Consider the following 27,597-nt stretch of genomic DNA (forward strand, 5'->3'; position numbering starts at 1 on the left):
GAGGAAACATAGGACACTGGGAACATGAGTACACTCCCGCACATCAAAAGATAGCCTACAGTCCTCGCTGTACACTAGCATGGTGGAGCTACAGGCTAGGGGTTTATAAGTGGCTAGTGAGTCAGAATGTGGCTGTGTATGTGCTGAAGCTTTATAAATTTGGTGTCACATTATATTTTTTAGCTTTCAATGTTCTGTCACAAACCCGGCATAAGGCTGCCAGCTCATGGAAGCTCGCTTGCATTCTAGACTAGAGCACGAACCGTGACACAGCCTGTCACAATCTGTTAGCTCTCATGTAACGTCAAGTGTCATGCCGAGCTGGTGGCAGTGTTGGTCTTTAGGACAGAACTGTAGCTCTGTTGCTGTATTTGTGACACTGGAGCCCAGTTCAGTTCCAGGTCGTGTTTCGTGGTTGTGTCATGGTGAATCTGGCTGGTGTGTGTTCGTCAGGGCGAATGGTCGCTGGTGAGAAGAAGAGTGTGTCTAACACTCAGTACAGACGTCCATTTGGCTGCACCGTGATCAGCGTGTCTGATCTGCTGACGGCCGACTGCAAGGATGACCACCTGCTCAAAGTTTACTCGTGAGTCTGACACTTTGCTCTAAAGGCTCTACTCTCTGGATTATACAATGATTTAGATAACCACTTTTCACAATTTTCCACCCACCCGAAATGTAATTGATCAGCCAAGACATGTCTGGTGTCTGAAGTTTGCTTCTTTAGTTTTGGACTCTAGCTACAAGGCTAACGTAGGCTAAAGTGACTAGCTACTCTACCTACTAGTATAGTGCAAACTGCACGCTCAAATCATAAAACATATACAGACTACAGATGCAGGTACAGAACATTAGAGATGGCACAATACTAGTTTTATTTCTGATACCAAAACTGAAACCTTAAGTATGGACTGATACCGAGCTGATGTTTCTGATTAAAAATGTGCTGTTTCCCCTCAATTAAGATGACCACACTCTTAATTACCGCTAGGATTTCACAATATTTAACACAAAATTTTCACAGTAAAATACTGTATTCATCATTTCATCTTGTGAAATCAAAGTATCTAAAGATATTTTTTGTTATAACACAGTAAATTACTGTGAGTTTGACATTGAGCTGTGCTGCACAGCATCATTGGATATGACCACAACTGAGTTAAGAAGGCATAAACATTTTAATAGAATCATTTAAAATGTTTTTTTTCTAACAAGGTTTAATTGTTTTAAAGACTTATTTATTTATTTATTTATTTATTTATTTATTTATTTGATATTTCCAAATATGAGTTTTGTTAAGTTTGTTTTATGTATATAGCTGTAGTTATATAGTATTATAAGTAAAAATGTCTATAAAAAAATGTGCATTTGCACTACAATAATGCATATTTGAGATATTCTGTGCATATACAGTGTAAAACATGGTAAATAATAAGGTGTTGTAAAATTCTAAGCAAATTTTTTACATATTTAAATTTACAGTAAATTGCTGGTTACTGAGCTGCATTACCTTTTCAGTTGTTCTGTAAAAAAAAGGAAGATTGCTGTCATTATGTAATTAATTACAGCTTATTACAGTCAGTCTACAGCAGAATGCAGCTACATCACAGTAATCAATCAGTAAATAAATCAGCTTTTTTACATTTTTTTGTAATAGGCCTAATTGGAGTTTTAGTTTTTAGCTGAACATGCAGTTTGCACTGAGCTTAACTATTTGGAATAAGGGAAAATATATACATTTGATTTTTGGCTGAATTGTTGCCTTAATTTTATACAGAAAGTATTATTTGTTGTTGTCTTCAATTTACAATGTTTGGCAAGTTGGACCTTGTTGTAAAATTGCAACATTTTTTAAAAATGTTTGTTTTATTTCATATGGAAGCCGGAAAGAAAAGCTAAATCTCATAACTTTCTTCATATGTGAGTGAGTCATATGTGGTCCTAAGTCTGGGTTCATGTGTATTTATGTGTCTGGGATGGTCCTTTATTTTTTTTGCAGATGCAACACTGAAAGCGAGTGGTATCAAATACACGACAACATCATCCGCAAAGTCAGCTCCAGATACAGTCAGATTGGCTCCAGTACAGGTCAGTCATCTACGGCTCAAACATTTACATTTCCTCAATGCTTCACCTTCAGCTTGTGGTCATTTAGCCAGGAGAACAATGCCTCAGGAGTAAATGGCCAAACTTTCTGGAAAGGCTGCTTTTACAGAGTCTAGCAAATGGAGCAGAATTCCTCTCTTCTTTCCTCTTATGATATAAATAGCAGAGCTTCTTACAGAGCGCTGCCCAGCTCGCTCCTACAGATGATTTCCAGGCTGCAGAACGTAGGTCTCACTGCTTCACCAAATGAGCTCTGTGAAAAGGACAATGAGCAGCACTTTTATTCAACACCTTTTCTGCCTTTCACAATGTGTACGTGGCTTAAACCTTTACTGTATCCTTCACAATTTTGCACGACGTTATTCATTTCCTCACACTGGCTTTCGACCTATGTTTTTTAAGAAGACGGCAGTTTAGCCACTGAGGTTATGGCCAACGTCAATTAAGACGTCAATTTAAGATCCATTTACACCTGCATTATTATGTGGACAAGCCCTATCCAGATAAAGTCCTAATAGGAGGCACTACCAGGTGTGAACAGGTTAATCATTAGGGAAAATAATTTTTTAAATTTGGCCAAAAAATCTAATGGCATGACAATCTGTTATCAATAAAAACGGACAAATATGGACCAAAATACATCAACATTATGGATAAACTGAATTTCCCTCACTTTTTTGTTAATAAAGGAGTTTGAAGTAATATGTAAATGTTGTCAAAGTTTCAAAATGCACCATTTACTCCATAGTCCATGCGGTTCATATATGGAAACTAAACTGCAAAAATAGTCTGTTTTGAATTCTGTCACTCACAGCAAGAAGGGCCTGGTTTGATTTCCTGGCCAGGCGACCAGGGTCCTTTCCATGTGGAGTTTGCATGTTTTCCCCATGTCTGTGTGGGTTTCCTCCAGGTGCTCCGGTTTCCTCACACAGTCCAAAGACATGAAGTCAGGCTAATTGGAGATGCTAAATTGCCCCTAGGTGTGAATGTGTGTGAATGTATATATTTGTGTGTCCGCCCTGTGATGGGCTGGCGATCTGTCCAGGGCGTTTCCTGCCTTCCACCCAGTGACTGCTGGCAAAGGCTCCAGCCCCCTCCGCAACCCAGGAGGATAAGCGGCTTAGATAATGTGTATGTGTATTTTTAGTATCATAAAAGTACACAAATATTAAATGGACCCTATAAATAAGATTAGGTTAAAATGTCAGAATATCACCACATAAGCAATATTTGAGATTTCTTAACATGACATGCAGCAGTTTGAAAGTGAGCTTGTGATGATTTAGGCATGCAGTTAGCATAATAGTAGTAGTGTAGTGAATAACACCTTTGCCTTCTATGCTGTAGACTGGGGTTCAGTCCCTGCCTGGGTAAGCACCCTACACTATACCAATAAGAGTCCTTGAGCAAGACTCCAAACACACCCTCGCCTACCTGTGTAAATGCTGTAAATGTACCTATGTGCCAAATGCTGTAAATGTAAATGATGCTAATTGGTGATATGTAAGCTACCATTACTTGTTAGCTACAGTACTCATGTAGCTCCAGTGCAAAGCACCCAACATTTCTTGGCTGATTGACTACATTTGGGATAAGGGGGAAATTATGTAAATGTTTTTTTGCCAATTGTTGTTGTAAGGAACCGGCTTTTGTAAAAGCCTTTTTATTTAATATTGATAAATATATACCACACTATAAACATATATCTTTCCAGACCCTTCCACTGTAGATAAATAAATGAGAAAAAATAGCATCATTGAAGTGCCTACCCAGTCTGGGAAGGACGAGGGCTGTTTTCTTTTCAGCTTAGTCTGCCAGAGCCGACTAATTCTACATCGACTGATTAATGAGCAATTCATTCGCCCATAATTCAATTTTGTTAAATGGGGCTTTTCTAAGTGTCGTCCATTAAACGCCAATTATTAGTCATGTGTGCATTAGCTGTCAATAGCAGCTGGAAGGGACTATCGAGCGGTGTACTGTGAGCGCAGGCTATGGCTAACCTTTTCTGCTTTATCTCTCTCCTCTGAGACGACTGTAATGGGCACCTTTGCTGCCATCTTGCTAACGTGAACCTTTCATCATTCTGACAAGGTTCAAAGCCCTGTTTATTGACCTCTTTCACTGCACCTAAGAAACCATTTGCAAGGCATGCTAGCCAAATGTTGTTTGCCCTTTTGAGACTTGGCGATTGTGTCATCCTGCCCCCCATCTATCGTAACAAAGCACACATACCCAAGGTCTCTGTTTGCGGTCTGTTCTGCTGCATTGTCTATGGTTGTGTTTTGTGGAGGAGGTCGAGTAGTAGCTTACATAAGAGTGGCTCACTGGTCTGACTAATGTTGGAGATATGAATGGATTTGTGTTGGTGAGTGGCCATGTGTGGGCAGCCCATTCTGTAAGTTATGAAATAAAACGGCCATAATTAGGCTTTGTGCTGGGAGGTGGAGAATCAGTAGCAAACAGAGATACATAATATTTCCATGGGTTGTTAACCTACGCTCTTAAAAATAAAGGTGCCAAAAATGGTTATTTGGAGCCATGGATGTGAAGAACCTCCACATAATGTAAACACCAATTAAATAGCAAAATAAAGATATTTTCCTTGAATTTTACAGCCAGAAAACATTAGAAACCTTTTGGTTCTAAAAGTGTACCTACACATTTTGAGCACATCTCAAAACCATGGAAAATTGTAATAGCAATGCAATATAACATGGGTGGCTTTATCTGTACGACAGCAGAAGGGATGAACTGCCTTCTACATCATGCCTCACTCTGTGATAAAAAATCATTTTCGAGATTTCTTCAAAAGGATTGGAGACTTCAGAATATAAATCTCATGCTGAAATGTCAAAATTGTCAGTGTGCATGATGAATGCAGATGAAAGATCCTTGTGCTGTTTATCTTTAAGAATGGAGAACACAGCAGCAGTGAGCGTTAGGGACTGTGACTGCACGAGCTCAGGCCCACTTACTGCATTCTTCAGAGTACCCAGGTTTTGAGGTATTTGGAGTTTTTATGTTGTGGCTGTTCAGTACAGTTGTGCTGTGTTTGTGCTGTTTCCTGCAGGACTTGCCGTTTCACTGCAGCTGTTACACGGGAACCTGGAGCAGATCCAGAAGGACTACATGCGCCTCTTTACCCGCAACGTCTCCATCACCCGGAGACTCGGCTTCTCTGATATCATCATGCCAGGTGACAGAAAAAATGTTTTCAACATCATCATGCCAAACAATTCCTTTTTTAGCAAATGTACATTTAACCTCTCATTGAGAAATTCCTGTCCTGTCAAGTTCTGTCCTATCATATCATATCCTATCCTATCCTATCCTATCCTATCTTATCCTATGCTTTTCCTTTCCTTTCCTTTCCTTTCCTTTCCTGAAATGTCTTGTCCTGTCCTGTTATATCCTATCCTATCCTGTCCTATCCTGTCCTATCTTGTCCTATCCTATCCTATCCTTTTTTTCTTATTCTATTCTATTCTATTCTATTCTATTCTATTCTATCCTTTCTCTTTCTTTTCCTACTCTACCCTATCCTATCCTTAAATATCTCGTCCTATCCTATCCTATCCTATCCTATTCTGTCCTTTTCTTTTTCTATTCTATTCTATTCTATTCTATTCTATCCTTTTTTCTTATTCTATTCTATTCTATTCTATTCTATTCTATCTATCCTTTATCTTTCTTTTCCTACCCTACCCTATCCTATCCTTAAATATCTTGTCCTATCCTACCCTATCCTGTCCTATCCTATCCTATCATATCCTATCCTATCCTGTAATATCCTATTCTTTTCAATTCTATTCTATTCTATGCTAGAATATCATGTCCTGTCCTTTTCTGTCGTGTCCTGTCCTTTACCTATCCTATCCTATCCTCTTATAATGTCTTATCCTTTGTCCTGCCCCATCTTGTCCTGCCCCATCATGTCCTATCCTGTCCCCTCCTATCCTGTCCTAACTTCATATATATTTTTGTTACTGTGACTGGAAGCATAATCCCCTGAGTTTATGTGACCACTGTATTCTTTAGTGAGGTTTTATGTGTTTATGAAATTATAAAGCTAGTCAAATGGACTACCCAAAGACATTTTAATACACTCTCTATGACACTGCAGTCTCAAGTAACTGCTCTTCCTTTAGAAGTCTACAGTTATTGCCATTCCATTATACTATTTAAAGATAATGACCTATTTACATAATTAAATACATAATTACGCAATAAATTACATTTACATTAAATTTGTATTCTGTATTAAAGCATTTGAGTTGTTGCTTGTCCACTTATTTCCGTTCATTTTATTTAAAAATAAAGGATACTTTTTCTTTCCACCAAATAAGGCTCTGAAAATTATTAAACCATAAAATACCTTTGCTTCGCTTCTACTTACAATTATAAATGTGGTATTGATTGAAAGATTATAATCTGTGCTTTTGGTCAAATCCTGCAATGAGCTGTGTGTGTGAAATAATTCATATAAAATTGCAGGATGCTTGTTATTACCAGTGAAAACGGCAACTTCTACAGGTTAATGATGCAATGGCATCAGCATTTAAAAACAGCTGTGAAACACCATGAAACACCATATGACACCATGTTCAATCTGTGATGTAACACAAGCGTATCTCTCCCTGTGGAAGACTTGTGTGTACGTAATGTAATGGAGTATTGATTACTCACAGTGATGTGGCCTGCACAGTTTGCTCATCTTCAGATGCAGACACTCAAGGGAGCAGCTTATCTGTTTATTAGAGGCCATTTATCGACCTTCTCACAAGCTTCTTATACAGCATTGATAAAGGACAACTGAATACTGTCATTAAGTTTTTTTAAAAAATTATTTAATTCAGAACGTCCTCTATTGAGATACATCTGTCCTGTCCATTGAGATGCTGTCTCCAATTTGCATGCTCGTATTGGCTTTCACACTCTCAGGCGGCTCATGGGGGACGTATCACAGCTTGTGTTAATAGAGTAATTAGTGGTGTCTTATAGTGTTTTTCTCACCTCAACTGACCTATGACGTTTGGAGTCTAAGGGCAAGCTCAGATATGCTGTTTGAGACAGAGTGACTTTATTGGGGTCAGAGGTGCCAAATGAATGTTACAATTTTCCACATGCTTATGATGATAACTTCATAAAGCATTTCGATGAGTGATGAAAAACACTTTGTGGGTTTTCACTGCAGGTGAAGTGAGGAATGATCTGTATGTGACGCTGGAGAGAGGCGAGTTTGAGAAAGGAGGGAAGAGTGTGGCGAGAAACGTGGAGGTCACTGTGTATCTGCTGGGAGGAGATGGCCAAGTACTAAAGGTAAACCCAGAAACACATCCATGAACAGGAATCTTTTTAAATCTGAGAATACAATCAGTAAAATATAGGTGATTCTTCAATTAAGGGCACGTTATAAAACAGATAGCTCCGGCCCTAAACTCTGATTGGCTGAGCCTCGTTCAAAGCTGTTGTAAAATATACGCACACCTATGACCACATCACATCAACTGAACTCTGTATTACTGCGCCACGTCACGAAAAAACCTTGTGCTTTTTTGGAATAATTTTTGCCTGCTTGTTTTTGTTTAAACTGAGAGGATGACAACTTATTTTCTTGAACTAGGCTGGTCAGCTAGCTAACAGGCTAAAAGATACCTACAGCCTAAACAACTCCATCATTTATATCACAGGCTTGAATTAAAGTACTTATATGATTCACTGTAAAACAGCAATATGAAAGTCAAAAGAATGTCACTTGAATGTCTTACATGCTTTAAATGTCCGTGTTTCAGTCTGAAGTATCATCAAACCCAGGCTGAATCTCAGACGGCTCTGTATTCCCTAAGTAGTGTGCTATGAAAGTTCTGAAATTCTCGCTTCTACAGCCAAATAGTGCCCTACTTGTTGAGTAAGGATGTGGCTGAATCCCAAATGACTATTTTTTGCAATATTGTGCATTGTTGAGATGCAGTATGAGCCAGTATTGAAATTCCTATGGAGTGCACTAGCTTGGTGCGAAATAAGGCTCACAATGGTAATTTGGTGACCAAAAAGTATTTATAAAGCAAAGGTTTTTGCATTTGCATCTTATGTTTATTGTTATAAGACACGAAGTTCATGAAATGACTGCAAAATACAGCGATGGTCAACTGAACGTTCTCCTCTGCATTCAGAGGTCCATGGTTGCTTCGCAACAATACTATGCTCTAAAGCAGGGGTGTCAAACTAAACCAGTAAAGGGGCCATATTAAAAAATGGAATCAAATCTGTGGGAAAGAAAAAGAATGTTTTTATTTAAATTTTATTCAAATTAATGTTGTGCTCTAAACCAAACTGGACATTGTTTATTCAAAATATGCAGAAACTTCAACAGTAAAATACAGACAGTATTTTTAATATGTAGTAGACCTTGAAAGATTACATGGACACTTGAAATATTCAAAATTTAAATGTCCCCAGGTGCTCAGTCTTTTAAACCTAACCATTTGCTTTAACTAGACGCCTGACATCCTTTCTTTGCTGCAAATTCATTAAAACATAGGCTCGTTTTCTGAGCTGCTGAGCTGAGGTTAAGTGTTTATACTGGTTAAACTGCAGCTGAAATGCATTTGGTGATATGACTGGTGTGGAATTGCACTGAATTGTGTAGAATTGAGGTGTAATCGCTGTCCCATAGACTGTTGTTTGGGTAGGAGAGTCGGAACACATTACGCTGCAGTGCATGCTGGGGACTGTAGTGCAGCACATTGTGAAACGGGCTAATATTAATAGAAAATTTAAATACTTTTGCGGGCCGGATGGGATTGTGTGGCGAGCCTGATGTGGCCCATGGGCCTTGTGTTTGACACATGGGTTCTAAAGAAGCTAAATTTCTTGTAATCAGTAGTATCCATCTGCAGAGCCGCAGTACTGCAACTTTGGCCCCCACACTTTTAGACCCGCACTTTCAGCTCCATGCATCTCAGTTAAGGAATTGCAGCCGCACTTTCAGCTCTCATGAGTACAGCAGTAAATGGTGGATTGAACCTCTACTACACTGTTGTTGTTAGATGAGAGCAACTGTTTTTATGCCCATAACTTTTAATATTTAATATTATTAATGTAGCTGTTTAAGACTAAATTAGTCCTGTAGTTCTGTCAGTTCTCTTTTCCAACATGGTGATTATTGCCTTTGAAGCACTTTCAGTTTCGGGCAAGTATTTTCATTTCAGTGCATGTTCTGAACTGAAGACCTGATCATAGCTTTGATCAAGTTATGAATTGCCATAGGAATCACCATGTGGCAACTGTGTGATGGTAATGACAGGAGGTGGTAATGATAATCCTCACAGGTTAAGTCTTGGACTTGCCAACTGTATAACCAGCATGAAGTATCCATTAATTATCCGTAAATTAAGTCAAACTACAGAGCTACAGCTGTTGTGTTGTAACATATTCGATTATTGAAAATACTGGGGATGCACCAATGTGGAAATTGTGGGCCATATTTCTCTCTCTTTCTCTCTCTCTCTCAGGGTCTGGTGTGCTCGGGATCAGGTGAGCCGGGGGCGGACGAGTTTCACTCGTTTGTTCTGTATCACAGTAACAGCCCGCGCTGGTCAGAGCAGATTAAGCTCACTGTTCCTCCGGAGCTCTTCAGGGTGACACACCTGCGCTTCGAGTTCAGACACTGCTCCAGTAAGAACACACACTCCGCCACCGTCACACACACTGTCAGTGAGGTTATTAATGGTGATTAAGAGCTGTGCCGCAGTGCTGCCGTCCCACTGCACTCGGAGGAAACTCTGTGGAGACTGATTCATCAGAACGCTCACAGAATATTCAGTGGAACATCCCAGATAGCTGTGACTGAGATTTCAGTGATTCATTAGAGAGCTGCTTTGCTGAGTGGTGCTGTTCATAATTAGGAATGCTTGGATTTGATACAGCAGCAGTACTACTGAATAGAATGAATTCTCACCACTTATACTAATTAAATTAATTAACACATTCAGTATATAACACAATCAGTAAAGCAGAAATCATTGCTTACGTTGAAATTTGTACTTCCTTTTTGCAAGTGCTGCTTTTGGCTTTAAAGGGCTCATATCTTGGAAAAACTGCCCTACAGCAGTTTAGCCCTGGTTATCAATACTGAAGGTACAGAGAGATTCACTCGAAAGAGGCCCTGAATATTCTGTAATAACACTTGCTAGGATGAAGCAATCTGAACGAAACAACATGCAATGTGCTCCTCAGTATATGGAGCTTTGAACAAGCTGGGATGCCCCTGCGTCGGAGCGATGAGGTAGGGACCGGACAGCCGTTGCGACGTTTAACCTCTGCTTGCAACTTCCGGGTGCAGACCCCCGTACCCCTTCATGTGTCTGGCAGAAAACGGAAATCACTTACAGCATCGCATGTAATGCAGTCGATTACACATACGTCAAGGTGTATAGACTATTTTTTGGTTCAGATTGCTTAATCCTAACGGGAGTTACAACAGAATATTTGGGGCCTCTTACGAGTGAATCTCCCTGTATAAGCAGTGTTTCAGCCCAGACTGCTTTAGGGCAGCCAATCAGAGCAGAGCTCATTTAAATATATCAGTCTTAAAGTTACCGTAACAAAACAGCCTGTTTAATTGTACAAAGATAAAGAGAGAGGTTGGGAAGTGGTCATGCAGAAATGAGTTATGACTATTTTGGGTACATAAAACTGCACAAATATGTCGACCTTTGAGGATAAAAATACAGTAGAGCAAAAGGGGCCCTTTAAGGCATCCCTATTGGCATCTGTTCGTTTGTTTTGAGTTTCTGTTTTTTTCTGCATACAGGGAGCGTGTTGAAAAATGTTTAGGGCTGCTTTAAGATTTGACGCGAGATGTTTCCTGTGTGCTCTTACAGCGAAGGAGAAAGGAGAGAAGAAGCTGTTTGGTTACTCTTTCGTTCCGCTGATGCAAGAAGATGGGAGAACACTGCCTGATGGAACTCATGAGCTCATCGTCCACAAGGTACTGGAAGGTTCTGTGTGTGTGTGTGTGTGAGAGAGAGAGAGAGAGAGAGTATATATGTGAGTGTGTTAGTATTAACTCTTCCCTTCTGCTCCTGTCAGTGTGAAGAAACAGCGAACCTGCAGGACTGCTCTCGCTACCTCAAGCTTCCCTTCTCTAAAGCCAGCCTGCAGCCTGGGAACAACCAGACCATGAAGAACAGCAAAGAGTCTTTCTGGATCCTCTCACTGCTCTGCTCCACCAAACTCACCCAGAACGGTACAGCAGCGCTCCACGCTACTAACCATTTTCCTTGAAGTTCGTCTAATGTACCTCACAGAAAGAGCTCCATGCAGATGACTCTTTTTTTCCCCTGTTTATCTACTGCTGCTCAAACTGTTTGAACAAGTCTGTGCTGAGCAGGGCTTTAGAAAAAACTGAATAGATTTGACCACTTTGAGTCCAAAATGAGCTCAACAATCTATGAATCCAGCTTCACACGTCCTTGGAAAAAAGCAATGTTTTTACTTGTGTTTATTATCATTCAGATGATTTGTTAATAGATTTTGCTCCTGCTTCTGTAAGACTTTGCTGTGGGCTTATAAAACCTTTTTTTCTCTTTCATTGGTAAACCAAACATAGCATTTTTCCCATTTTGACCATTTTTAGCAGTAGTTAAAAATTCAGAGCATGCCTAATCTTTGTCAGTAATTTATGGAGCCCTGCTGGTGACAGATAAACAAAAATAATGCATGGCCACGCCTTATTAACTCGTGGAAACAAGATCCTAATGTGTGGCTATGACTTAGTAAGGCATGGCAATGAGATAATTAAGTCATGGCCACGACCTAGTAAGGTGTGGAAGTAAGATCATGCCTTACTAAGTCGTGACCACGCATTGGGATCTCCTTCCCACACCTTACTAAGTCATGGCCACGCATTAGGATCTCGTTCCCATGCCTTACTAAGTCATGGCCACGCATTAGGATCTCGTTCCCATGCCTTACTAAGTCATGGCCACGCATTAGGATCCCGTTCCCACACCTTACTAAGTCGTGGCCACGCATTAGGATCTCGTTCCCATGCCTTACTAAGTCAGGGCCACAACTTCATTATCTTGTTCCCATGTCTTACTAAGTCGTGGCGACGCATTATTTTTATTTATACAGGATGTCACCAGCAGAGCTCTGCAGTAATTATACTAATTCCATTGTGTATGAAATCACTTTTGATAAAATCCCAACACAGAATTTTAAAACTTTAAAATGCTCCAGTTAATGAAATAGTACTTCATTGCAGTTGAACATCACAGGTCTACCACACTCATAAATGATCTTCTGTTACTCCAAATCTGAGCGATTAATTGGCGTAACCGTACGCACACAGAGCGCAGAAGCTCCATCCTCTTCCTTACGTGACCTTTCGTCTGTGACCTTTCTGAGCTATTTATGGACCTGTGCTCTGTATGAGTGAAGCCGATGCAGCGGCAGACATGAAAGAGTGCGTGAGTGTGCAGGAGAGATGACTGCATGCTGATCTCACACCTGCCTCTGTTGACCTTGGAGCTCAGCCCAATAACTCAGACAGAGCTCAGAGTGGCCCAGCAGCTGCGCTCCAATCACCCTGAGCCACAGAACACTGCGAGAAAACTCTGCACACAGCCAGTCAGGGAGTCATCTCACTCTTCAGGGAGCTTTGTGTCCATGTGACATTGCTTTATTTCATCTTCTTTAGCAGCAGTGTGGTGAACATCATCCTGGTTGACTACAGCTACGCAGTGTTTAGCGTCATGAGGAGAATATGCATGCTGGAGCAGAGTTTATCCTGACTCAGCAAGCTTTTTACTGCACATGATAAATGGGCTTTGATGCTATTTGCTGTTCTATCAGCAAAGGCCTTAATGAAAAATAGATATTTTCATAGTGATCATGTTTCAGCTCATATCGGTTTCATGTTAACCTGCAGGTGACATGCTGGATTTGCTGAAATGGAGAACCCAACCAGACCGGATCACGGACTCTCTGACCAAGCTGAAGGACATAGATGGTTCTGAGATAGTTAAGGTAATTTGCTAGCCTATGTTTTAAGAGATTCAAGACCTGAGTCAGTGAAGGTAAGTCTCAAGTCAATAGTCCTAATGTTCGAGTCTTATATAAATCAGTATGCATTCTTCGTTAGTTTAAGGCCATAACACTGAACAATGGTAACAGTACTATAGCCGTTTAATGATGGCATGTTAGCAGCCAACTAAAAAACAAAATCCATGGTACACAGATAACCATAACAGGCATACTAGTATACGCAAAGAGTAGTGCAACTACACATGAACAGAATTTTAAATATTTATCTTTATATTTGAAGATAATTTTTGATGATTTTTGAGAACACTGGATATACAGGATTACAATAAAAACTAGGTCAGCCAATTAAAAACAACTGCTAGTTTTAATTTAATTTAAATGACAACAGAAACCAAAACGATCAAGCTCAACAAAGTTTACAGAAAAGCTAAATGATGGTGAATGTGCAAAGTTGACTTTTTTCACCAGCAGCTTCTTATTAGAATTTTCCATACCACTTTAATTGGTGTAGCAATGACATTCTGGCACCTAACAGCTGCACCATTTAAGGTGGAATGGCAAATTCCAATACGAAGCTGGTGAAAAAAAAAAACTTCAGCTTGATGGTGAATGTTGCACCTGTTTTACCTGCAGAAGCTGTTAAAATCGGTCAGACAGAGAGAGCTGTGTTTCTTTTGTTTTGCTATCATGGGGAAAATGGTCAGTTCGCGTGGTGAGTTTCTCCAGTAAGAGTGTAAGTGCTGAGTGAGGGCGCATTGATGCTGTTGATGCTTCGCTTGGTTCCAGCTTATGGAGGCAAACTTGAGCTCTAAATGCTTCACTTCTCTTACAAAATAAAATAATCCGAGCATAAACACAGTGACAGACATCTGACAACGCTGCTGTTTATTCAGTTTATGGCAGGAAACAAATCCATTCACATGAAAAATAAGCGACAGTGTAGAGTCCCATCTGCAGTCAGACTCTCCACATTTCTTCCACTTTGAGTCTCGAGTCTTTCAGAGTCACTGCTGTTGAAGTCAAAGTCGAGTCCCAAGTCCTTCTTGATTTTCTCGAGTCGAGTCTAAAGTCATCAAATTCGTCACTCAAGTCAGACTCAAGTCCAAGTCATATGACTCAAGTCCAGAAGAAATTTCTTCTTAAAACCACTTACGCAGTTTTCACAAAGATTCTGACATTCACCAATGTTTTCTTATCTTATCTACACACACTCAAGAGCACAAGGGCGTGAACAATTCTGCGGTTTAAGAACACGTCATGAATCTGACGTAGACTTTTTCTTGGGACTTTTCTCAAGAACACATTGAATAAAAACTTAGGAAGATTTTGGTGAAAGAGGGCCAATGTTTCTCAACCATTGTATGTAAATCTGTTCTCAGCTTTAACCCTCTGGCGTCGACGAATGTGCCGGCACATAAAATTAGATGCTTTTCAATGTTTCTATTAAGATCTTTGTGATAATACAGCGCAGAAATAAGGTGCAAATATTTCCTGAATCTGTAGAGTCTGCACTTTTGATTCCATCTTATTATGTGATCATATGTCACTCACAACAAGTTCTGAGCCAATGAAGTGAAGTTGAGATACACGCCATCTGCCTCTCACTGTGTGTAACTGGTTGATTTGTGTGTCCGTCATCTGTCTCTCACCTGTGATTGGTGGATTTGTGTGTCCATCCATATTTTTGTGAAACTGAAGGACACATAGGACTTATCCATCCCATCGGAAACATTCAGCTTTAGTAATTTATAGACATTGTGTGCTTTTCTGAGCAAATAAATATTTTATACCCATATTTTTCACAGGTGGCTCAAAATTTTTACACAGTATTATGTGTATCTTTCATCTCTGTTTCTGTCTCTGCCCCCTCACAGTTTTTGCAGGACACGCTGGACACCCTGTTTGCTGTTTTAGATGAGAGTCCGCAGAGATATGGACTAAAGGTGTTTGACTGCCTGGTAAGGGATGTGTTGTTCTCTGTGTGAGTGGGAATGCGGAGAACCTTTACAAGTACTCCGTCTCACATCCTCTGCTTTAGAATGTTATGCAATGCAGACTTAAATAACTAGTCTTTTTCGTCCCCTCTTCTGCTGTGTTGCCACAGTTACCTGCCAAATACGGCCACTGAGCTGCTGACAAAATACGTTTAATTGCGTTGGCTCACACCGGGGATCTTATCATAACGGAACTGCTTGAGCTTTCTCCTCGGTTGCGTGATGGTTGTCTTTGTTTTAGAAAGTCCATTTCCAGGCACTGAAGTGAAGGAAAAGTTGCGTTATTGCAAGTAATAAGCACTTTTAGATGGCAGTGAAATTTATCATAAGGTAGTGTGTTCAGCGCTCTGAAAGGCATTCAACGCATTCAAAGGCTTGTACACATCTGCTCATCCAGCATTTCCTCTGCAGTGAAGGGTATTAATAGGGAATTTGTCCTCTTCTGGCAAGGCTTTACACTAGATATTGGAACATTGCTGTGAGGAATTGATTGCATTCAGCCACAAGAGCATTGGTGAGGTCAGGTACTGATGTTGGATGATCAGTTCTGATCACTGTAACTCATCCCAGAGGTATTGGGCGGAGCTCAATGACTCCAGAGAATGCAGTTCCACAGCTCCACAGCCCAATGCTGGGGGCTTTATACCCCTCTAGCTGACGCGTGGCATTGGGCATAGTGACCTCAGGCTCATGTGTGGCTGCTTCAGAGCATCCCATTCTATTGGTCAGTGTTTTTCCATGGAGATTATACAAGCTAAGTGTACACAACTGAAGACCTCTGTCAGCAATAGTGCACCTCATAGTAGCTGAATTCATTATTAGAAGGTGTGTCTAGATACTTTTGGACATATAGTGTACAATAGCACATTTCCACCCGCTGGTTTATTGATAAGCCGCTGAACATACAGAACTCATTACTGACATGCCGTTTCATTATTTAGTAAATCTCTGAAAACTGAAGTAATGTGTATTCACTGCTGTTGGGATTGGCCACAAATAAGCATGATTGTTTGCAGTGAGTGTGAACAATAACTTGTCTGAGCAGTGATAGATGAACTGAAGCTCATTTGGTTTGCTGTGCAGGTGCACGTCATCAATTTACTGCAGGACAGTAAATTCCAGCACTTCAAGCCCGTCATGGACAACTACATAGAGAACCACTTTGCAGGTGCCCTGTCATACCGGTAAGCAACACTAACACTACACGAAACATTACAGTCCTGCTGAAAAAAGACTATGAGAATCATTCGGATTAAAACTTTATAGTTTTGCTTTCTGGCGGTAATTGGCTTAATGGTTACGATTAGAGTCCAGTAATTTCCTGTAGAACATCTACAGATCCCATTAGGAAACCATCAAATGAATCTGGAATCAGTCCAGGAACACCTGATAGACCATTAGAATCATATACACTGTGATAACCTATCAGGAAAAGCCAAAACACATTACAAAACCACAAGGAACCAACAGAAACACTGCTGTTTTTTTTTAGCAAGGAGGTTGGATATTTTGAGGTTTCAAAACATGTAAAAAATTTTTGGTTTTCCAGATTGTGGCAGATTTACTTAGTCACTTTACTAATTTTGTTCAGCAAAATAAATCAAATTTACGCAATTTTCCTCTTACCTTAAATGCATTCAGTCAGCCAAGACAGGTTTTGTGTCTGAAGTTTATTTCTTACTTTTTGCGCAGAGGCTATGAGGCCAATGTAAAATGGACAAAAGAACAGATAAAATTCAGAGTTTGAGATGGTTGCTGCAACTGCTTTTTGCAGCCACATGCATACTTAACAAGTAGGGCACTATTTGGCTGTAGAAGCTAGAATTTCAAAATTTCTATTGCACACTAGGGACTACATTTGGGATTGGGTCATGAAGTGTCATGAACCACATAAGCAAGTCTATTTAAGATAAACAGCTAATAAAGGCAAGAGTGTGGACATTTAGACATCCAGCATTAAGGTGAAAAGACTTCAGAAATGAAAACCGGGAGCATTTCCAGTTCGGCGGTCAATAAAGTGACATTTTTTATATTGCCATTTTACAGTGAATCGTATTGCAGGCACTTTAATTCAAGCCTGTGATATTGCTGTCTTTAGCCTGTTAGTTAGCTAGCCAGCCTAGTTCTATTTAAGAAAATAAGCTATGAGGTTCTCATTTTAATCAAAAACAGTTTCTTACTTCATCAGTACTCTCAGTGGTCCATACGAGCACCTTGAGAGTCAAAGATTATTCCATTAACAACACAAGGATTCTACGTGCCGTGGCGTAGTAATACAGTATTCAGTTGCTGTGATGGGGTCATAGGCGTGTGTATATTGTGTATTTTACAATGGCTTCGAACGCGACTCGGCCAGTCAAAGTTTAGAACCGGAACTATCCGTTTTATAAGGCTACGTTCACATTACCAGGTTGAAATCCGATTTTTTGCCATAATGCGACTCAGATCTGATGTTTTCAGAGCTGTGTGGACACGCAAATCCGATCTTTTCAAATCCGACCTGAGTCACTTTCATATGTGGTCCTAGATCGGATATGTATCCGATTTGTGGCCATTTCATGTGCTTTTTTTCATTCAGCGTTACCATGGCAGCAGCGCCAAACTGAAGTTAAAGCCTGTAAACGGTGGAAAAGAAACACATCTCACCTTTTTCGCCTTCGTCTCGCTCTAATAATGAACAGCTGAGAGCTGATCAGAGTTAATTATCTTCACAGTGAAGCTCAGTCTGACTGTTAGTCTGTTTGCTGATGATGCATGTGACGCACACCATTCATTCACGTGGCCTTACTGAGTAGGATGTGCGCATGCAGGTCATTTCAGAACGCCGGTTCGTTCACATTAATGACAGATTTGAGTCACTTACCTAAATGAGTGTGAACCATCGTGTCAGAGAGATCGGATTTGAGCAAAAAATTGGATTTGAGCAATGAGGCTTGTGATGTGAACGTAGCAATAGCAGCAGCTAGCCCCCTCTTTTGGTCAAAACAAGCACAACACGAAACATCTGCCCATCTGCTCTGCTGCCAGATTTTCTTAGGACTTTCCTGTGTGTTTTTAGTTCACTGTTAAAAACAGGGACATTTCAGGGACAGCTCCAGCTGGGGACAGGCCACCAAAACCGGGGACTGTCTCTGGAAAACGGGGACGTCTGGTCACCTTATCCTGCATGCGTAATGCTGATGAAGCTTTGGTTACTTGTTAGCAAAACAATCTATCTCCTGAAAACTTGGCGGTAGCTTACTTATGTTCTCTTGTGTGCTTGTGGTAAGTGATGATTTAAGCATGCAGTTAGCCAGGTGCTAACTGGTGATCATAAGCCACCATTACTTGATATGATATGATACTTGATTACTTGAAACTATATTAGCTTCATAGCTCCAGGGCAAAACTAATGAAGCAAACATGTCTTGGCTGATTGGCTACGTCTGGGAAAAGAGCAAAATCATGTAGACTTAATCAGTATCTTGGGTTGATATGATATTTAATGATTTTAATGAGATATCTTACAGAAAGAGCCTAACATTTGGTTGTTAAGTATTAAGTATGCTTTTTATGCATGTGCTGCAAATGATCAGTAACAGTCAAAATAATATGTGCACAAAAATATTGATTATCAGTATTACAGTGCAGTTTTCTATGCTGTAGTCTCTCTACACTCATGCTCTTTGAAAGTGTGTGTGTGTGTTTGTGCTCTGAGTGTGAGGCCTGTAGCTGAGCTCAGAGCAGAGTTTATTTTTTTGATCTTTGCTAACCTGCTTCCCTCTTCTGACAAGACGCTTCTTTAACACTGCCTTCCACTCGTGTGTGTGTGGGGGCTAAGAGGTGGTGTGTGAGTGAGTGTGTGTGGGCCGCTAACTGTGGAGGGTTCTGCTCTCTGATTTAGCGTTACACTCTTGCAAACTGATCCTTCCTTTAGCTTAAAGCAAAAGTTTGGCAAGAAATCTAATCAAACCTTACATGATGTGACATACTGTGTGGCAATTTAGGCATGATACTAATTGGTGGGTAGTCTTGTAGCACCAAACATCTTTTGTGTGTGTATATAGTATATATATATATATATATAATATATATATATATATGTATAAGAGAAGGTCACCAACAGCTATACACCACTCAAAGATGGTAAAGTCACTTCCAACATGAAACTTACTACTATGGAAGCTACTTTTATAGCTGAAAAAGGACATGATGTCAATGAGGGCAGTGAGCTGTTTCCTGTCTGTGCTGCATTGCTGCATTTGACCACGTCCACAGTGGCAGCTGGTCTTCCAGACTGACTCCTGTTTCCTGTTCGCTGGCTCATTTCACAGCATTCACTGGCCCAGTATCCCCTCTTCCTGCACAGTATTGTGTTAATCGCCGCAGCATTTTTACTCCGGGGATGAGTTTTACCCTCTCTGCCTCAGCAGCGGCTGCTTGAAGGCTGGCCAGTGCGGCAAGCTGCATGTGCCATTTCAGCTCCTCCGGCAACAGCACTTTCAGGAAGTGTTCCAGCGCCAACTCTAGCTGTGCAGCCTTTTCAAATGCAGGGTACGCCTGTCAAACCATCGTGCTCAGCTCTGCTGCCAGCACGCCTATCTGCTCTCCCTTTAGCCTCCACCTCTCTGAAAGCAGCCGCCTGACTGATCACACTGCAGGCACCTGCCCGAAAATGCCGCTGGAGGGCTGTGGTCAATGCCAGGTCATCAAGTTGTTCCAACGGCAGATCCAAAAGCACCTGTAGTGCCAAACGCAGCTAGGTCATGATGATGGCCGCTGACCAGCCATGATGCCAGAGGACCATTTGCAGCTGTGCGGGGTACAGCTCCCAGGCACCTTTGTCATTGTAGCATGGTAAGCGGATACGTGCCATTTCTTTCTCGCCAGGCTCCAGCTAGGCTCTGCTGCTGAACTTCACTCTGCTGTTTCCTTTGCCATCTTCCCCAAACAGCAGCCTCACTCTTAGCTGACTGGGCCTGTATGGGAGGGGGCAGGCATAGCCCTTGGTACCCCCTTCCGGGCTGTGTTTTCTTTGTCGCCGGCGTTCGAGGTGGTTGATGCGGCATTCGACTTCTTTAAGCTCAGCGGCCGCATCTCACTTCTGATACCAGTGTAGCATAGACACAGGAGTCTGCCATTTTCTGCTCAGTAGAATGCTTTTTATTGAAACGTCAGAGAGGGAAACTAATTCACACACAGGGAATGGGGGAAGGTCACCAACAGCCAAACATCACACAAAGACAGTGAAGTTACTTCCAAAATGGCAAGCTGAAAAGGACAAGATTATTATTATTTTTTTTTAGGTGGGGGGTTTAAGTCTTTGAATCCTATCTTGACTTTAGACTTTTTAGCTTATTTTTCTATACAAAAAATTGTGAAAAGATACAACTATGCACGTTTCTTCTTTAAAAATCAGTTAAGGTAAACGACTGCACCTTAAGGACCACGTTGTACCTTTAAGGGGGCATTCACATAATTTGCAGTGAGCCTGTGCAGTGCCTTGTTATTGTAACAGTGTACAGTGATTGGTGTTGTTTTATAGCGTATCTCTCATCATTTTTCCCCTTTCTGACTTATTTTTTCATTCTCTCACACTAATTAACTTTGCATTCTCTCAGCCCTTGACATCTGTCCACCTCTCCTCACCCCATCCTCTCATTCCTCCTCTTTTCAGGCCCTGAGCATTCATCCCTCACTCTCTGGTGGATTAGCATGTGCTGGTGTGTGGGTTGAAACATGAGGTGGAGTGTCATTTTCTCACGTGTGTGATCAAGGTGTGTGTGTGTGTGTGTGCGTGGGTGGGTGAGGGTGCAGTTCTAATCACTCACATGCTGTTCCTATCGCCAGACTTTCTTTTGCCAGACCTTGGCTCCTTCTCTCTCTCTCTTCCTCCCTCTCCCTCTCTCTCCCTCTCTCTCTCTCTCCCACTCTACGATCTTTGAAAGCTTCGTTTGAAATATCAGCTGTAATTGCTCCATTTTCTGTTTCTTTTTTGTGTGTCCCTTGGCTATTAGTTGAGCTCAGTACACAGTTTTAGTGGAATAAACCTCAGCCTGGCTCACTGATTACTCTGGGATATAGCATATGAACACTCTAATGAGGTTAAAATAATGAGGCTTAGAGTTTTTTTTGCAGTTTGCAGTTCGATGGCTTGCCATTGGCTTTACTCACACAAACACGCGCATACACTGCGGTCTGCCTCGCAGCATCCTGGTTGTCACACTAAGGTTGATCTGCAGTCCGGATGGATATTTTGAAGCTCAAGGAAAAATACAGTAAACAACATTGACATGTTCAGTTTGTATTTTACATATTTGTATTACACATTTTACATGCGTAGAGGTTAATAGAGAAATTGTAATAGTTACTGCCGTCATCAAGGTGGACATACAAACCTCAGTTTCAGAAAAGTTGGGCCAGTGTGAGAAATGCTAATAAAACGATTGAAAGCTTCTTTCAAATTTGCTGCCTGCAACACAGTCCAAAAAGTTTAGACAGGAATATGTTTACCACTGTGTTCCATTACCTCTCCTATTAACAACAGACCCATTTGAACTTTACGCTGCTAAGAGTCTGGATAGTCCTTTTCTTCTCTGGCACAGAGTCCATTATTTCCATAAACAATACACAAACAAACAAGACAACAGTATACATTTCCACTGTGTATCAGTCTGTATCTGATGAGCTTGAGCCCAGAGAAGTCGGTGGCGTTTTTGGATGTTGTTGGCAGATGGCTTTGCCCATTATGCAGAAAGATGTTTCTGGCTTCATGAAATCTTTTGATGCTGTCATGCACCACTGAGGGTGAAGAACCTAACATGTAATCGCCTATTGAGAAATGTTGTTCTTGAACTGCTAGATTATTCACTGACTTTTTTTCTGTGCAAAGTGGCAAGCCTCGACTCATCCTTGCTCATAAAAGACTAAACCTTTACTTTATGCTTCTTTTATACCCAAACATGATGACCTGTTTAAGATGTTCTTTGCACATTTCACAACATTGGGTTTGGGGTTTCAGATAAAGTGGCCCAGTGAGTGGAAGTACGAGGTTAAGTTTCCGATAAAGAGAACAGTGAAGGAGCTCGAGCCCAGAGAAGTCAGTGGTGTTTCTGGATGTTGTTGACATATGGCTTTGTCCATTATGCAGAGAGATGTTTCTGGCTTCATGGAATCTTTTGATGCTGTTATGCACCATTGAGGGTGAAGTTCCTTACATGTAATCGCTTATTGAGGAACGTTGTTCTTAAACTGCTGGATTATTCAATGATTTTTTTATTTTTTTTGCAAAGTGGGGAGCCTTGACTCATCCTTGCTCATAAAGGACTAAACCTTTACTTTATGCTTCTTTTATACTTAGGCATGATGGCATCACCTGTTTAAGATGTTCTTTGAACATTTCACAACGTTGGGTTTGGGGTTTCAGACAAAGTGGCCAGTGACTTGAAGTACAAGGTCAAGTTTCCAATAAAGAGAACAGTGAAGTCGGTAAATTGTTTGGGAGTTTTTCTTTGTTCTAGTAGAAAAGCAGTAGAAAATGTGGAGCACAGCACTGAAAACATCAGTAACACACTTCCTCTCAATTTGTAAGCGTGCTACCCGCATGTGTTTAATTACAGTCTGATTAGAATTTTTGATTTAATCTTTTGGGATATGTATGCTGGTACTTCGGCTTGAGATTACATTCATTTTTGCCTTATAGCAAATGTTAACATTCCCCCTAACAGAAAAATCATTCTCTTGGGTCTCAAAATGAGCAGACTTACTCATAGAGACCCAGTTTTGTAAAATATTCATATTTCATCTGGATTCATTACAACCCAGCAGATTCAGGAAGTAAATACAATAGCTAAGTGTTTCTTTTCTTTCTTAATGATGTTGTGCTGCATTTCTCTGCAGATTAATATAATTTTTAATAATGCCCCCTCCCCTCCCTTATACACACACACACACACTCACACACCCCTTCTGTTCAGTATGCAGGCTATAAATCCATACACACATTTCAGAGAAAGATATTCCCCAGACATACGTTTGAATCATCAAACAGTTTGGCAGAGGCAGTGTTACTAGGCAGAATCGTCTCCGAATGAGAATATTTCCAAGCTTCATCCACTCAGCAGCATGCATGCTGGAATAGAAGCCACAGTGCTTCACTGCCTCCACTAAAGCACAGATCAAAGCTAACAAGAGCATCGGCGTATGACACTAAAACCCAAGTCATTTGTACACTGTGGTTTTCTGTGGAACAGTGCAGGGTTTCAGTGTTCATGAAGCTACTTATACTGTGTGTATGAGACACCATTTGTGCTTTAGATGAGATATTATGTTTTGCTGGATTATGGAATGTGTTTCTTTTGCTGTTTTTTGGACTGTTTTGTTATACATAAATATAATTCTATGGATAGAATTGGACATATTTAACATAGAAAACATGTATTTAACAGAAAAAATATTCATTAGCTTTAACAACTCAAAATCTGCAGGGATATTTTTACCTCCAAAGTTCAGTCTTAGAGGTTGGTTGATTTTTCTGCTTCTCACAATCCAAATAATCCCAAACACATTCAGTGATGTTGAGGCCTGGGCTCTGGGGTGGTCAGTCCATTGCTCACATTCTTTGTTTGATTTGTCAATGTTCCTTTTCTCAGTAACATCTTTTCAGCTACAAATCCTTTCAGACTCATAGTGCTGAGTTGTCTTCTCACAGTGGAAGGATGGACAGAAACTCCTGTGGATGTTTTCAGATCTGAATCAAGAGTGGAGCCTGATTTTCTCCTTTCTCTCAAAGATGAAACCTTTAATCACTGTTTATCTGATGGGGCAGCTTTGGTAGCCCATCAGGTTCAGACCATGCCTTCAACATGGTGGTAGTGTGAGAGAAAACTGATTGAGGGAGGTAGGGGAGAACTCTGAGAACTTGGGCTGGAGCTCTGGGCAGCTTCTGCCTGTAGCTAGAAGGCCAGACCCCCTTATAGCTGTAGCAGGACTGATGTAGGACTGGGAACAGGGAGGAGATGGGGTGGCGGTGGGGATTGCGAACACTTCGTCACAAGAATGGAAGGTGAGAATGTGAATTAATAGGGCGTTAGATTGGAAGAGGGGTTTCAGCCGTGTCCCTCCCCCAGTCTTCAGTTACAACATAACTACATTTAAATTTTTGTTAGGAGTCTTACTTGTGCTTAACATACTTGTGCTTAATGGCCATTTTGGCTAGTAAAGAGAAATAAATGAAGGGTGTTCTCTGACTTTTGTGCAGTACTGTATTAGGAGGAGCCAAAAAATGTACATTTCCTCCAGTTCATCAATAGTCAGTTCCACATGTAGTAGTTTCATTTTTTCTCTCTGTTTATGAATGCACTGTCTGTGTCTGTGTGTGTGTGTGTGCGTGCAGGGACCTGATCCGAGTGTTGAAGTGGTACGTGGATCGGATCATCGATGCTGAGCACCAGGAGCAGATCCAGCAGGTTCTCAAGGTGAAAACTCTTCAGTGCTGTTCAGACAGTCTTGCTGTTTGGAGCCGGTCTCTCTCCATTTTACTCTTTTTTCTATCTCTCTCTCTCTCTCTCCCCCTTCTTCCTCTCTCTTTCTCTCACTCCCACCCTCTTTCTCTCTCTCTCTCTCTCTCTCTCTCTCTCTTCCACTCTCTCTTGCATTCACACACTCTCACACATTCACACGTAGACACAAACAAAACAGCCACACACACACAAAACAAATGCACATATGTACGTACCCCTCTCCCGCCCGGCCCCCCTCCCACCCGCTGGGTGTGTATCCTGTTCCACAGAGCTCAGTGTGCTGGCGACTCTGAATAACCTTCATCAGCATTCAGCATCTTTACCCTCTCGTTCACCCTCAGATTGAAGACGCTGCTGGCACCTCTTTCATAAGCATATCCTGTTTAAGAGCAGGACTTCATAAAGGGCTCCAGAAAGCCAGCGCGTCTCTCTGTTCCTGAGCCTGCGCCGTTCTCCAGTGTGAGGCTGCCTGGCTGTGAAATGCTTCCACGTTTGCTCAAACCTTTCAAACACTTGTGATTTTGGAAGCAATAAAATGTTTTCTTCCCTCAAACGTGACAAATATAGAGCAGAAGTGTTTCGTGCAGAGCCTCAGAGCTCGGGGTTACGCTTTTAGGCCAATTTAGGATCAGCTGATTGCCACTGACGTCTGTTATGGCCTGACTTTGTATGTTTCATGATGTAATAAAATGTAACAATAAATGTTAAAGGGGAATTCCACTGATTTTCAAAAAAAGGCCTGTATGATAAGATGCTTGAGATGTAAACAAAGTCATTCAGAGTGATTTCATGTAAAATGGAGCATTTTCAAAATTTACAGAGTCAGATTCCTTTACAGTGGTGGTGATAAGAATGCAGGATGTCTACAACACAAATACAGCCGTTTTATTTACTATCCAAAATGAACAGTGACCCTACACGTCGTCTGAGTGTTAAGATGCAGTGTTGATGGCCAAATTGTGGTAAACTGAAATAACATAAATTTTCTTTAGGAGCTGTTTTTTCTCAGAAAGTCCTGCGTTTACCTCTCCACCATCAATGTATTTTAAAAATAAGTTTTAGGCCAAAATCTTCTCAAAACTATCGTACAACAACATCTCAGTCATCAGATTCATAACCATTTCATGTAATAGCTTTCTGTGAAGTAGCTTAGAAGTAGTTACATCTGGGGCTGGATTCCTTTCTCAAGGAAAAAATTACGAAGGTTCTTAAGACAAATACTAAGTTCGTAAGAATGTTCTTAAAAGCAATTCTTGAAAAAAAATGTAAGAAGTTCTCAAATATCATCTTAAGATAATCGTAAATATTTTCTTAAGATTTTCTTAAAAAACTTCATTGTTTTTTCATGTATACTACATTGCATTTTATCATGTACCATAAATGACGCAAGTTACATTTTGAATTTCTAACTGTTATTTCCGTTGTTCCAGCACCCCACCACGACCCAGAAGGATAAGTGGTTTAGATGATGTATGTATGTATGTATTTCCGTTATTATGTTAATCCCCTCAGAGGAACACATCAAACTGAGCATTCTAAAAAAAATTAGCGAACTAGAAGTGATGGTTGAAGACGCAGCCAACAGGAAAAAATCCTCATTGGAAAATATGATAATTATAGGGTGACGGACGAGGACGGGCAGGAGCAGCAGAGGCAGCGTCCGTGATAAATTTAGATGCTCATCTTGTCAACTCTTACAGCCTAAGACAAGTGTGAGGCTACATAATATTTTCATAATATTTTTAAGAATACCACTTGTTCGTAGAATTATTCTTAAGGAAATGCTTAAGAAGTGAAAATAAGAGATGTTATTTGAAGAATAACAATTTCCCATAATTTTTTTCTTAAGAAGGAAGTTAAGAAAAAACACCTATTTAAGAAGGTTTTATTTCTTAAGACACTTTTGTGAATACAGCCCCTGGTTCCTGGACATCTGGTTCCATCACTGTGGTTCCATCACTGTGAACTATTCTGACTCAAACCACTCTGAATTATTCAGTGTGCAGAAATCATAAGAGAAGAAGTGAAGGGGAATACTTCCTTTGCCTAGTGCATTCTGGGTATCATAGTAAGGGACAAAAGCATGTCAAGGAATCTAGTCAGACTGAGAGATACTTCTGCTTCTGCATAAGAGGACAAATTACATGTTAAATACTGCTTTTATTCAGAATACTTCTTTAAGTGTGTTATATGTGTGAGTGACTGTTAAAAAAGGTTGTAATTTACTGTAACGTTTTCTGTTGTGTGTGTGTGTGTGTGTGTGTGTGTGTGTGTTTGTGCGCATGCAGGCTGCAGAGTACCTGTTTAAGTACATTGTGCAGTCGCGCATGCTGTATGCTGCAGCCACAGCGGCGCAGGCAGAGGAGGAGTTCCGCTGTTCTGTTCACGAGCTCTTCAAATCCATCCACCTGTTCCTCTCCCACCAGAGCAAAGGAATCAGCCCCGTCACACACACGCAGGTGAGAAACACACACTAGGGGTTGCACGGCTGTTCATTATAACTAGTCTGTCAGTCATTACCACAGAGTGGTCCAAGAGTGGTCCAAGCGCTGAAGGCTAGTGTCAGATGCTGCATTTCGAGGTGAATATGCACTGCAAAAGAATTTTTCTTATGTTTCAGTTCATGTCAGGCTATGATGCTGTCTTTGCCCTCAGAGGTCAGCAGAAAGTCTGATGTACACTGCATGCTCAAATCACTACACTCTTAAAAAATGAGAGGTCAGCTCAACTCAAAATGATATAGTAACTGCTTTCATGGCTTTTCTTTAGTTGACTCAAACTAAGTTAGCTCAGACTTCTTAGTTGAGTCAAAAGTTCTCTTAATTTTTCTCAGTTAGGTAAATAAATGAACTTGTTTTTATACTCAACTTCCCCACTAGTCAGAACTTTTTCCATCACACAATCCTGCTAGACATTTCTCCTCTCAGGTACACACTTATGGA

General features: G+C 40.8%; 1 protein-coding gene across 1 annotated transcript in view; it reads left to right on the forward strand.

Moving 5' to 3' along the window:
* The window catches only part of dock4 (dedicator of cytokinesis 4), a 104,738-nt gene that overhangs the window by 42,007 nt on the left and 35,134 nt on the right, over nucleotides 1–27,597 (forward strand). Inside the window, exons 11-22 of the mRNA XM_036568283.1 lie at nucleotides 454–586; nucleotides 2,000–2,088; nucleotides 5,180–5,305; nucleotides 7,304–7,428; nucleotides 9,624–9,786; nucleotides 10,995–11,101; nucleotides 11,203–11,359; nucleotides 13,046–13,143; nucleotides 15,036–15,119; nucleotides 16,239–16,339; nucleotides 24,529–24,610; nucleotides 26,944–27,114. Coding sequence (XP_036424176.1) covers nucleotides 454–586; nucleotides 2,000–2,088; nucleotides 5,180–5,305; nucleotides 7,304–7,428; nucleotides 9,624–9,786; nucleotides 10,995–11,101; nucleotides 11,203–11,359; nucleotides 13,046–13,143; nucleotides 15,036–15,119; nucleotides 16,239–16,339; nucleotides 24,529–24,610; nucleotides 26,944–27,114 — 1,436 coding nt within the window. The remainder of the gene's footprint in view (nucleotides 1–453; nucleotides 587–1,999; nucleotides 2,089–5,179; nucleotides 5,306–7,303; nucleotides 7,429–9,623; nucleotides 9,787–10,994; nucleotides 11,102–11,202; nucleotides 11,360–13,045; nucleotides 13,144–15,035; nucleotides 15,120–16,238; nucleotides 16,340–24,528; nucleotides 24,611–26,943; nucleotides 27,115–27,597) is intronic.

This window comes from Colossoma macropomum, unplaced genomic scaffold (genome assembly GCF_904425465.1).
Source record: "Colossoma macropomum unplaced genomic scaffold, Colossoma_macropomum, whole genome shotgun sequence".
Taxonomy (NCBI): domain Eukaryota; kingdom Metazoa; phylum Chordata; class Actinopteri; order Characiformes; family Serrasalmidae; genus Colossoma; species Colossoma macropomum.